The following is a 12,639-nucleotide window of genomic DNA, read 5'->3' as shown; positions in this document are numbered from 1 at the left end:
CTCTACATGCACATATACACACACTGCTCTTGCCAATTAGTTACGCAGCCTGAAACCAATCAGAAATCTTTTTTTAAAAGAACAGCAGTAGTGAGATATTGTATCTGTAATACCGACTGAGACGGATCTCTCTGAACTTAAGTAGAACGGCTGCTTTTTGGTGTGAAAACAGTTAATCAGTGCAGAACCTGTGACCGCTACTGTGGGTGACCTTATGGTGTAGGTGAGGTGTTAATGTGGAAAAAAGTAAGACATAGTGAGGGCGGTCCTCACCTCAGGCAACTGTGGGATCTGAATGAGCCTCTTGAAATACTGCAAGTTACTGGAGCGATAGAATAAACTCTTTAGCCTGAAACCCCAAGGAGGTGAAAGAGAAGAGGAGACACTGGGTGAAAATGCAGAAAGCTTTAAACCAACATGGCGCATCAGTCCTGGCTGGTTTTCAGCCTGTTTGTGTGTATGATGGCGAGTGAACTTCATACTTCTTAAACTGCTCCTGGAAGCGATCTCTGTGGCCCTGGAGTGTGTCGGCAGGAAGGCCTGTAAGCATGCACAGAAAACAAAACACACCAGAAGTGGTCAGGAATTAGGCACCCTGAGAAACAAACAGAATAAATTAATAAGTGAATGCACAAGTGTGACAGGATTTAATTTAAAATATGTGCAAGCCGGGGGTATCTCCAAAACTCAGAAACTATGGTGTGTGCTATTGAAAATGAGCCACAGGTTTGAAATGATCAAGGTTTTTCATGAGCCAAAGAAGTCTGAGTAATTCCAGTATAGATAAAAATCATTTCACCTTTAAGTAAAGTGTCACATATCTCAACACTTTATAAGCAGAGTTAAAAGGTAAAACCTGAAACTTGACAACTAAAAATGAAACCTTTCTAATATTCTTGTGAATTCTCTTAGTTTACTTTTCCACTTAGAAACCACACTGAGCCAAAGCACAGATTCCAGCAGTCAGAGGTACAAATTCAAACCCTGAAGGTGAGACTTTTAAGGAGTTTTATCAAACATCTGTAAAACATTTTAGTCATTTGCTAAGACAACATAACCTAAAGGCCAGGGAAGTTTGATCTTTAAGCAAATAATTCAGGAAATCAGTAGATCTAGAGGTGGAGCTCATTTGCATATTAACAGATCGACACATATTAAACTACGAGGCAAAGCAAAGTTGGATTCAATGCCTTTTAAACCAAGGAGGTCCTTTTTACCTCTTCACAAGAAGAGACACCTGTAAATATATTATTTAGATTAAAAGAGATGAGTTTTCATTAGTTTAACTTGTTAAAGCTCTGACAGGGAGTGTATCATGTCTTTGTGATATATTATGTATTGTACAATTAAACAAGCAGGAAATGTTACAATCTAAGGCCCTGCGATGGGCCGGGCATCTGGTCTGACTCTACTATGCTTCTTGCCTAGTCGCTGCTGGACATAGACAACAGATGGATGTAAGATTGTTACATTATTAATGACCGTTTGTACATGAATGAATATTTCCAAGCTGCAGCTCTGCAGTTCGACCTGCTGCGACATGAGACTCACAGGAGTGCAGCTTAAACAGCAGCTTGACAGTGTAGTCATACAGATGGCTGCAGTCCAGGATGACTTGGATGAGGGGGGCCAGTCGGCACTGACCTGCTGACGTCACCGACACCGACCGGGACATGTCAAGAGAGCTGAATACTGCAGAAAGACACACACACACAACGTTAACACAAGCACACAGACTCCTGCAAGCTCATCACTGTAAACACACACAAATAGAAAGTCGAATCAGGCTCATCAATCATGATTTCATTTTAAAATAACTCAATTAACTTGCACAGCCCTGTTTTTATATTCATTGCACTTCCACAACCTTTTAAAAAAAACTAAAAAAAAAAAACTAAAAAACAGGAATAAGGCGCAGCAACCTGAACACTGAGGGGATTGTCTAACTTCATCATTATGCCCCTCATTTTTCACTGCAGCCTTACTCAGACCATTTCTAAAGCCTGGCCCTGAGAGCCTCTGAGCAGCTCAGGTGTGGTTTCCTGCATGCTGCAGAGCACAAACACTCACACACACACACACACTTACTTGTTTATAACCAAATGATGTGATGCATTTAAATATACCAGACCAGAGGACTAAGCTAACACAAGCTTTGAGATTTAGGTGTGAAGCTTTAGCGAACAAAGCTTATTGGGGGGTGGGGGGGTTCTAATCCATCTGATGAAGGAAAGAATTATGTCAGTAAAAGTTAACCAAGCAGACATGTGCTTTTAGCAGGCACCTTCGTTTCTCTAGAAAGGAGTATGGGATGCAGAATAAAGGCATGATAAACAGAAACCTGAATGTAATTTGCACCTCATTCATGAATAGAAGTGCACACAGCTTCTTGTGCATTTCTCCTGGGTTGCTGGTCACATCCCAACCGTCTATTTTTAACCAGCTCCACACTTAGAGAGATATTAACCTCGGATGACTCAGCCAGACAACTACAGCACAACTGTACGAGCCTATGTCTGCATGTCAGAGTGTCTGTTTCTGTCTTCCTGTCTGCCAAAGCGTGAGTCTGCATGCATTAATCTGCCTATGTGTGTTCTCAGATAAGCACAGCTGGTAACATAGACCAGACCAGAATAACTTACCACCCAGGAAGAGGTTGAGCTCACACTCCAGGTAGTCGAACATCTCCACTGTCAACTGGAAGCTGGAGGAGAGGAGAGCAAGGATGCTATCTAATATGCTTTTTGCAGAAGTCAGTTAAAGTTAACAGTAATGCAAACTTTGTGTCCAACCTGTGGCTCTACCATCAGACTGAAGAATCAGTTTCATATAGCTTTTACAATGATCATTTAAATTTCTCATTAGTTGCAGTTGTCAGTGACGATTAGCTTAATTAGGTTTATTTAATTTAACATGTCGGGTCATGACTCAAATCTTTCATTTCACACTTTTCCCCACCCTGTGCACCGTGAAAAATGTATTAATATGACCTTCTTGGGGCTTGACCAGCACATCAGCCCTGCTCAGCATGGAAAAACACAGGGATATGTGCAACAGCCTACAGCACTCACAAGTTGTTAACATCGTTCTCTCCCGCCTCGTCAAGCTGCCGGTTCGACATCTGGAGGTTACCTGGGAAACGAGGGTTCTGAAAGAGAGAGCAGGATGAAACTTTAAACTTGTGTGACAGCACACATCTGAGACGGGACTGTCATGTTTAAGTGGCAAAATCAAAAACACTTTGTCAAATGCATACAAGTACTTACATTTGATTACTTGCTAATACTGAGGACCGATATGAGTACTAATAATCCCACTACATTTTACTGGTAAGAACTGTGGGCCAGAACGCCAGATGTGGGACTGAGTTATTTGTGCGATACATTAAACAAGTCGTTCATTTAAATAAAGGGTGTCCTTTGGTCCTTGAGGGCCACAATACTGCAGGTTTTCCAAGTCTCCGTGCTCCAACTCACCTGACTCAAATTAAACAGTCATTTTGCAGAACTTCATAGGTTGTTGGAGCCATTTAATGTCAGCTAGGTGTGTTGGAGCAGGGATACATGGAAAACCTGCAGGATAGAGGCCCTCAAGGACAGAGACTGGACACCCCTGATTTAAATGTAAGGATTGAAAACTAATCGAGTTTTGTCTTCTGACAGAATCTGCATCCATAAAGATGACAAAGTGGTTTTTTGGTGGATTTGGTTCACTAGTGTTGCAAGACACCTACAGCCCCAAAAACCAGCTTTGCTTGTCGATAAAATGCCAAATTTGTATTTTTAGCATTGCTTGAGTAAAAGCTTTGCTGTTATTTTTTTTTTTTTTGTTAATTCTACTGATTATTCTCTTTGCATTAACACCTTAATTTTGACAACTCCAGTTTTTGCACACTGATATTGGGTTCTGTGGGATCGGAACAGTTGTGAGTACAGAGTTTGAGTGCATGCACATAGTATTGTACCAATTTGCCCAAAATATATAACTACTCTTCACAAAAGTGCTGAGCACTCATTTGGACTGTGAGCAGGAAATCAGTCCAGAGACTTTGTCATCAACATGTTGGTCAAATCTCCGGAGTCCCTCCAAGCCTCTGAGAACTAAACAAACTGAAGGTGAAATCTGATCACCTTAGTCTACTCCCTGATCTGTACCTACCATTTGCTGTTCACCCTAAAGTGCTTCGCTTTGGCAGTTTGTCCTCTGGGCTCCTACTCTTATTATATACTTGTAAAGAAATAAATTATTATTCACAGTTTATTTTTTTAATGAAACAGCTGCTTCTCCGTGTTTAAAAACACCACTAAAGCAGCGACAATGAAGTGCAGCGTTAGCTGAAGTAGTGGCTACATTGCTGACATAAACTATACAAATAACAGCAGGTTTACATGAAGGATGTCATGTCTTCTGCTGCTGCTGACCTGGCAGATCAAATCAAAACATCTAATACTGTATTAGAAAATTGCTGCATTGAAACTGTGCGAACTACTGAAAACCTATTGAAATTGTTGAAAATTGATGAGCCGATCATACTTTCTAAAGCAACACCTTGTGTTCATGGTCACAGATGGTAAGAGGAGACCAAAAAATGAGTAAAAATGAAAAACAGAACTTCTGTCATTTCCAGGCTTTCAGATGCTACTTTTCACACGATTTAAATCTTGCAGCTTAAACAGCGATGCTGGTGGTTTATGGATTTTCCTGACTAAGGAGTCATTTTGTGCTTCATCCACACACCCTCATCATGAAAAACACACAAATAAAGTGCATACGATACAACCTTCAAAAAAGCCAATCAATGTGGCTGTTGAAGAAGGAAATAGAGCTGCCACACACTGGGTGAAGGTGTGGCTTACATTCAGGTGCGCTCGATAACCTGGAAATTATATTTATTTTTTATTTATTTTTACATGGTGTAAACTTATATTAAAAGCATCCATATTAGGCTTTTGTAGGTTAATAGATCATCTGAGACTGTCTTTGACTGAACGAATGAATTGAATTTAATGAATGAATGAATTATTTTATACAAAAGGTGAGCTTGATAGCTTAAAAGGATCTAATAATATGGCTAAATCTAGTTAGAAAGAAGATTTTAAAAGGTTTTTGATGCCAAACGGTCACATAACAGCTTTGGTTCTTAAGTTGCATCTGGGCAAACTGCCCCCCACACACAACCTTGGATATATTAACTTCCAGCCTTCAGCAGAACAACCGTGAATCACCTCTCCCTGCAATAGCATCCAAATTACCTCTGGACCCCGCCGCAGTTTGGCTCATCTGTCTCATAAAAAGACAACATTACAGATTCTTCAGAAGCCGTTGGGAGTAAAAGATGGAATTTTCTATGAGGGCTCTTCCCCCTTTACTCCCCCTCCACAGAAACACACCATCACTAAAAGCAAAGTGATGTAAAGATAATGAGTGATAAGGGTGATTGGTGCTAGGTTTCATCAGCCAGGCCAACTCACTTTAATGTGAAACTCCATTTTGGTGATGAGAAGTTTGAGGTAGATGCTGCACAGCTTCCCATAGCCTTCACTCAGGTGGCCCTGACAGAAAAGAGACAAGAGATGCATCAACAAAAAAGAAAGACAGATGAGATTAAAGGCAGAATATGACCACCTTCCTGCCAGAGGACTAAACTATTGTCTGGGTGAAAGTATATGCACTTTTTTTTTTAAGGAAATAAGCTTAAGAAACATGCAAACAGTAATGCAGGGGTGAAAAAACTGAGCTACAAGAGCTGAGACACTTCCTTCCGTGTAGATACTGTACAAAGGAAACGTTATAAATCTGTTATTGCTACTCGGTTCATTGCTTTCAACTTCCGTGTGCTTCAGTCCTGGGAGTGCAGCTAAAAACACCAAAGGAAAGAAAGACCACAACTGGTCAGAGAACATACTTCCTACATCCTACAGTGTGGTTAACATCAGCAAAAAAAAAAAAAGTTCAAGTACATGCAAAAAGAAGACTTTCAGGCCACTTTTGTTTTGTCTGATGTAACCCAGAAGTGACTCTATGGGACAAAATAAATTTCAGAATAAATGTTTAAACAATAAAAACAAATTTATCAGAGGCGCCTCAATTAACAACAGTGGACCTTTATATGTTTATAAAGCAGAAACTGTCCAGATATAAGCAAACTGATGAGCTTCTGCAACAATAATCTGTTAACCAACACACCGTCGCTCATATTTGGCATGTTTGACGCGGCTTTCATCCACCACAAGCCACAGTGTCCATAACTTCGCCCTCTGATGCTAGCATGCTGACAACAAACAGTAAACGAAATTTGCTCTGATAAACAAAGTGAGGAGGACAACTGGTGACCGTAATCTGAAGCTGATGAACAAAATCAATTATTCCTTACTTACATTTCTCCTCAACTTTTAATGTCAACAAAATCTACAGCTGCATGCTACGCTTGAAGGGGACACAATGACTCGCTCTCTCCTCTGAACAGGTTCAAGTTTGCAGCCCATAAGCTGTGGTTTGTTTGTGTTTATTTAAGTAAGCAAAGGCATCAATTAAAAGGCAATTCAGAAAGGAAATCCCTAAGTGAGCACTTCATCACAAGGCCCAGCTTTTATACTGCCCACAGTTTGACAGTTCACTTAGTTAGCCGTGAACTGAAGCTACTACGTTTTCTTTGGTGTAAGACTAGCCTCCCCAAGCTCTGTGAATAAGTTAATAGCCAATATCTCTATTATTTATCAGTTCCTGGGTATGTCTTTGGCTTCCGTGGCCTTTTAGATGTGCTTTTAATGAGGATGTAACGTACAATGCCAGCTAGGCTGAGAAAGGGCACTTTCAGTCTCCAGTAAGAGCATCTCCATAGCTAAAAGCAGCAGCTTCATTCAGTACGCACTTGATGCCTCATTGATAGATACTACTTCTACTGCTTCTGGATACATAGAAAAGGTGTGTCAAAAACTGAGTGTTCACTCTCTCATCATAAGCTACAGGATTAAAGGGATAGTTCAGATTCATTCAAAGTGGGTTTCCAAGTTGTGCTTATCCAAAGCTATTTTCTTATGAAGAATGCATTTCAGTGGGATACTTTCTGTCCAGAGACAAAAAGTATTAGCATAGAAGCTAAGCAGGATACTGCTGTTTTACCCACTTCAACACAGTTCACTGAAAAAAGTGTACATTGCAGCCATGTGTATAATTATATTTTATTTTAAATATTTTGTATTTTTATTCCAGAGATTTTAAGTCTTCAGTAGAGATTATATTGCATCATGGGATAAAGTCATATTTCTCAAGCTTGTGACAGCATGCCACGGTATGATGCATAATAATAAACAATAATCTCTGTGTCTGTGCTTACCCACATCCTGCTCATATCAGTTAAATCAGCCTTGTTTCTCATGGAGTCCTTTGTTACCTGCAGGGTCAACAGTGGAAATAGACGAGCATTAATTTAACCCTTATTTAGAATGAATTACTGGCAAATATAATTTACTGAAGAGCAAATATTAATAAGTTTTCCAAATTATCATATGTTGTGGTGAAACCGGGTGTGTCATATTTACGTACGTTTGGGTGTCCGTCTCGTAGCAGCTTGTGGAAGACGTGACAGAACTTCCAGCACAGCACCGCGTTGCTGGACAGAGGAAGCCGGTTGACCACTGCCCAGAAAGTGTGAGCACCCTTCTCATGATGGGTCCCCAAGATGCAAGGTGGCACAGTCAAGGATCACTTTGTCACAGATTATAGTATGTTATTGTTTAATGTCAGTCTGGCTCGCAGCTGGTAAGAACTTGGGCACACTTGTTCCCGTTCCCTACATCTCTTTGGAACTTCTGTGTGGTGATCCACATATTAAATCTAAGATCTCAACACATTTACCAATCACATACAGAAAATCTTTGTTTTTAAACTCATTGCCTGCCAGACATTGTTATAACAGAAAGCTCTGTGCGTTTTGGAGCATTTTGTCTCATCTGTAGCGACTGCAGAATGTAGGGGCTGATTTGGCAGGGTGCGTGCATTGGGGCGCCTTCGGGGTGTGCAGTCAGAGCCCATTCACAACATGTTGGGTATGCACTCGGGGGGTGCATTTTGAAGGCATTTTGATGCTTGCCCGGCCAAATCAGCTTTCCATGTAAAAAAAAACATCAACAGACATCTTTGGCAGCCAATGAGCTAATTTCACATTGATCCAATATTTTGCATCCTTACGTGAGGCATCTTACAACGTTAATAGACAAGATATGATTCTAATATTTAACTAAAACCATATAAAACTAAATGAGGGGATTATGTAACCAAATTACTTTTTAAAAAAAAATCCCCACGATCTTTCCTCAGTCTAGACGTAATGAGCTTTTTGTTTTGTTTATTTTACAGGATGCAGGATGTCAGATGGCTGTTTGTGTCTGATAAAACAGGAATGGGAGAAAACTCACTGTACAGCATTGCGTTTTCTTTTTTACCCATGACTGCAGCACGACCACATGCAGAAGACGGTATTACACCATGTTTGTTGTTTTGCACCAAAATAACCCTTAGACCTCACACACACGCGGAAATAAACAATTCTTCCCCTTAGACACACACACATAATACAAAATGAGGATATTTCTGGCATGCTTCTCTTTGACAGCGACCTCCTGTGTGTTGATGGCCTTATTGATGCTGACAGCCTGCAAAGACAAGAGCGGAGCAGATCAAAAATCATCCTCCTGTTTTTTGCCTGAGCATTTCATTATAACACTTGACATCCTTCAACCTCAAAAAAAGTTGCTCTTTTTTCCTTTTTGGAAAAAAAAAAAAAAAAAAAACACATGGAAGCGGCAAGTCTTTTGGAAAAGGTTGATTGACCTATTTTTTGCAGTTAGTATTCAAGACAGCAGCCTGAGCTTCTCGCTGCTTTTCACAAGCCTTGCAGCATCACAGACAAAAAACTGTTCCATAAAGCAGCACATTCGCTAATCATATATTTCTTTATGCCGAATATAGTCCCTAGCTTAAATAACAGAAATTCTTATTGTTCGTTATCAAATTTTTCATTTAAAAATTAACATTAAAATGCTGAGGCTATTTAACACTTCTCTGTATACACAGGGTTTGGACAGAAACCCATAACTGAAATAGACTGGAGACATTTTAAAACCAGACGCATACATTCACATTTTTTGGGAGTTATTCTTCAAAGAAGTTGGCATCAATGCTGAAGGCAGATAGACTCAAAAATGTGATGGCACCGACAATCAGCCACATGTGAATGAGCAAGATGTCTCTGTCTGTGCTGTATATTCGAGTGAGGAATGGCCAAGCTGAGACGAAACCCCTTCTTTAGTTCCAGCTGAAAAAAAAGCATCACATAAACCATGTGACTCAAGAAAAAGCATCCTGATTTTCATCTGGCAGACAAAGTCGTGGTTGATGCCAAACAGCAACTTGCGTCATGATTCAACTTTAGTTTTGACTGGATTCATAGCACCTTTAGAAATGATAGTTTTAATGACAAACCTCATCATAAAGTGGTGAAAAAAAAACAAACAGCTGAAGCTAAAGATTTACATTAATCTTTTGGTGATAAACATCCATTGTAGAAGCTTGTATATTAAATAAAAGGTGTACATTTGAATTGCTATATGCTGACATAATTGTCACAATTCTAAATGTTTATTTGGGCACTATTTTAGATGAATAATCAATAACAGTAGGAACTATGCTACCATTTGCTAATCAACAAAACAAAAATACATTTGAGGCTGGTATTTTACATTTGTCTTTTCGTTATCCACTGTAACATCCATTGTAGAAGCTTTGGGATTGTATATGGCCTGAAAAGCATAATGTAAATCACAGAATGCCAACATGCTTATGGTCATGAGCTTTTCATGTACTTAAATTTTTGGAAGTGCACTAGTTTAAAATGGACAATATGCTAAAACTTGCTAATCAACTAAAAAAAAACAACAACACTTGAAGCCAGTATTTTACAGCTTTTTTGGAATAAACATTCTAGCTAGCATGTTTATGTGACTGTGTTTAGGAGGTGTCAAGCTTAAAAGTCGACCAGTCTCATTCAATGTGACAGAATAACAACAAATAATGCAACAAAAATACAGCAAAAACAGGCATTTCACAGATATTTTGTGTATTCATACTAGCAGTTTTTAGGTGTAAACTTGAAATAGCACATTGAAAATGCTAATAATAGCACAATAACGCGCTAATGTTTAGCAACTGTTATGTTTTCAAGTTAGCCACTTTAATTTCATGTGTTAGCATAAAGATATGAACATCTGCAAAAAAAAAAAAACGAAATCATAACATTGAGATATTTCAGCCTTGTCCAAAGCTGTGGCCTGATACACATCAGCATCCACACATCGTTCTGTGAAGTAAACAGAAAACAATTTTTTTTAAATTTTTCCTTCAAGTTATGTTGAGCAGTCAAACAAGTTGCACAATGAATTAAAGTCTAAAAGAGCCCTTAAACTCTTCAGAGGTGAGTCAAATCCTAAGCCTTGGTCATTTCAACATAGGAACTGTGTCAGATGGTTTTCAAAACAAGCTTTTCTGAAACCACATCTGGTTGATGTTTCACAACACACAGAAAGGGAAAATCAAACCAGAAAAAAAAAATTTAAACATCTCAACCAAGGACTCCAAAAGAGCTTGAAATGCCTGCGTTCAGTAAATACAGCCAATTATACATCCTGTCACATTCATTTGTGTAATGTCATGAACTGTGAGTGTGGCAGCTTGGCTTAGCAGAGGACAGGATCCCATTTTATAATCTTACTTCCCACAGATGTCCTGAGTCTGCTCCTCCTCTTCCAGTATGTGAGCAGTTAGGACTGGAAGTCCAGCGTGAGGAGTGGGCCAGAAGGAGGGGTAGGAGTCAGGACATGAATCAGGATGTAGAAGCAAAGAAAGCAGGAACACTGGTTGCTCAAAAACTCTCTAGAATGAGACAAACCAAACAGCCTCACAAACTCTCACAAGAAGAAAATCTGCACTATTATACCGCCAGATGTTGGGGGTTGTTTTATAAAAAGCCAGGAACTCAGCCCAGGACATATCTTTAAATTTATAATCCTCTCATAACACACCCTAAATTGAAATAGTGCATTAGGATAAAAGACGAACAGTTGAGTGGATAATTCTGCTCGTTTTCTGTGAAATCGAAAGCAAACAGTGCATCATTCACACACACGTCATGCTGAATGGTGCGTTATCCTCATTCCAGCAAGTAAGCAAGTTTTGTGTTAACAAAAAATTTAATTTGTGTGAAAATCGAGTAAAGCCACAGGCGTGATTCACTGAAGTAAACAGAATATCAGGAAAGGAAGAATTCAGAAGCCAACCATTGCTGCCCATAGATAACCCACTCCAAATGATTTTTCTGTTTAAACGACACAAATAAGCCACGATATATCCCCAAAAACAATGGCATATATGTTCATCAAACATGACCTAAAGTCCTGTACGTCAGTGCTGTAAAATACATGCATCGTGGAGTTAACATTGACTGAAATAAACCAGAGGAAGTAAACCACAGAGAAAGGTCACAGTTTAAGATGAGCATCTGCTTTAATAAGAGCTACACTTCCTGTAGACTTAAAAAGCAAAAACTCAGACTCACTTTCGGTATGATTACTGGACACATTCTTGACAAATCATCATGAAGATGTGTAATCAGCCCACAAATAGTATTTCCTGTTTTCATTTGGTTTCAGTCTCACTGTTGTCATACTAAATTTAATTTACGGCTGTGCACTCATAATGAATTTCTTGACCCTAAACTCTTGAAAGTTTGAAAACATTCTCTGAAAAAAAAGAAAAACTGTGCTTTCCTGCTCTACAGAGTTGATACCACTTTTTTTTCCCTCAAACAGAGGAGTCAATGTATGACTTAACCGAAGCATTTTGTTCACACTTTGACCATGTGTGCTTTACTGTGTCAATGTGGAAAGAGACTTGTGTGATTTCCTGCCACTGTCATAGATGTTTATCTAGAAATAAGACAAAAACGTTCTTATCTGGTTATGATCGTTCAGCTTCCAACTGCCTTATCTAGTCTAGCTCTGAAAGTTTTTAAAGAGCATTTTTCAAGCCTTGTTTTGATCTGACGTCAAAATAATGAATGTTTTTTATAGTGTAGTGTACATGTGCTGAAGTTTAGGGTGTTTCTTAATTTTTCCCCATCAATGCATCAGTTAATTTTACTTCCTCTTATCCTCTCTGTCACTCGCCTGTTGCCACATGAAGATGACCCAATTAGCTCACAGTGAGACTTTGTACCTAATGTTGGCGTTGAATGGGAGTGCCAGCTGCCTGGAAAAGCAGTTGGTCATATCAATGGCTCCAACTGACAGTGTGTAGCTTAAATCAAGAAATCATTATCAGGATATAAAAGCAAAGTATCACCCCTGATTGAAGGTCTTGATGTTGGCAAAAAGAACTGAAATATACGTCACTGCTTCCTTTCATTGTATTTATCTTTTAACACGTCTGTAACAGTTATAAATCAGCATTAAATGAATCGCTCACCAGCTGAACACTGAGAACCTTTTTGCCCCTTGCTATCTACAGAAACATCTTCTTTTCCACAGCTCTGCTCTCCAACAAAGTGTTATTGATACAATGCTGAAAGCATGTTAAGTTTGGCCT

General features: G+C 39.2%; 1 protein-coding gene across 1 annotated transcript in view; it reads right to left on the bottom strand.

Annotated features, from left to right (window-relative positions):
- Window positions 1-12,639, bottom strand: part of hip1 (huntingtin interacting protein 1) — a 50,814-nt gene that overhangs the window by 19,366 nt on the left and 18,809 nt on the right. Inside the window, exons 2-10 of the mRNA XM_079246935.1 lie at window positions 8,567-8,654; window positions 7,546-7,688; window positions 7,337-7,393; window positions 5,472-5,552; window positions 3,072-3,148; window positions 2,643-2,704; window positions 1,552-1,692; window positions 483-540; window positions 274-349 (exon numbers count right to left, since the gene is read on the bottom strand). Coding sequence (XP_079103061.1) covers window positions 274-349; window positions 483-540; window positions 1,552-1,692; window positions 2,643-2,704; window positions 3,072-3,148; window positions 5,472-5,552; window positions 7,337-7,393; window positions 7,546-7,688; window positions 8,567-8,654 — 783 coding nt within the window. The remainder of the gene's footprint in view (window positions 1-273; window positions 350-482; window positions 541-1,551; window positions 1,693-2,642; window positions 2,705-3,071; window positions 3,149-5,471; window positions 5,553-7,336; window positions 7,394-7,545; window positions 7,689-8,566; window positions 8,655-12,639) is intronic.

The sequence above is a fragment of the Telmatherina bonti genome (assembly GCF_933228915.1).
Source record: "Telmatherina bonti genome assembly, chromosome: 9".
Classification (NCBI taxonomy): domain Eukaryota; kingdom Metazoa; phylum Chordata; class Actinopteri; order Atheriniformes; family Telmatherinidae; genus Telmatherina; species Telmatherina bonti.
Note: the sequence above shows the minus strand (reverse complement) of the source record. Positions and strands in the feature narration are given on the sequence as shown.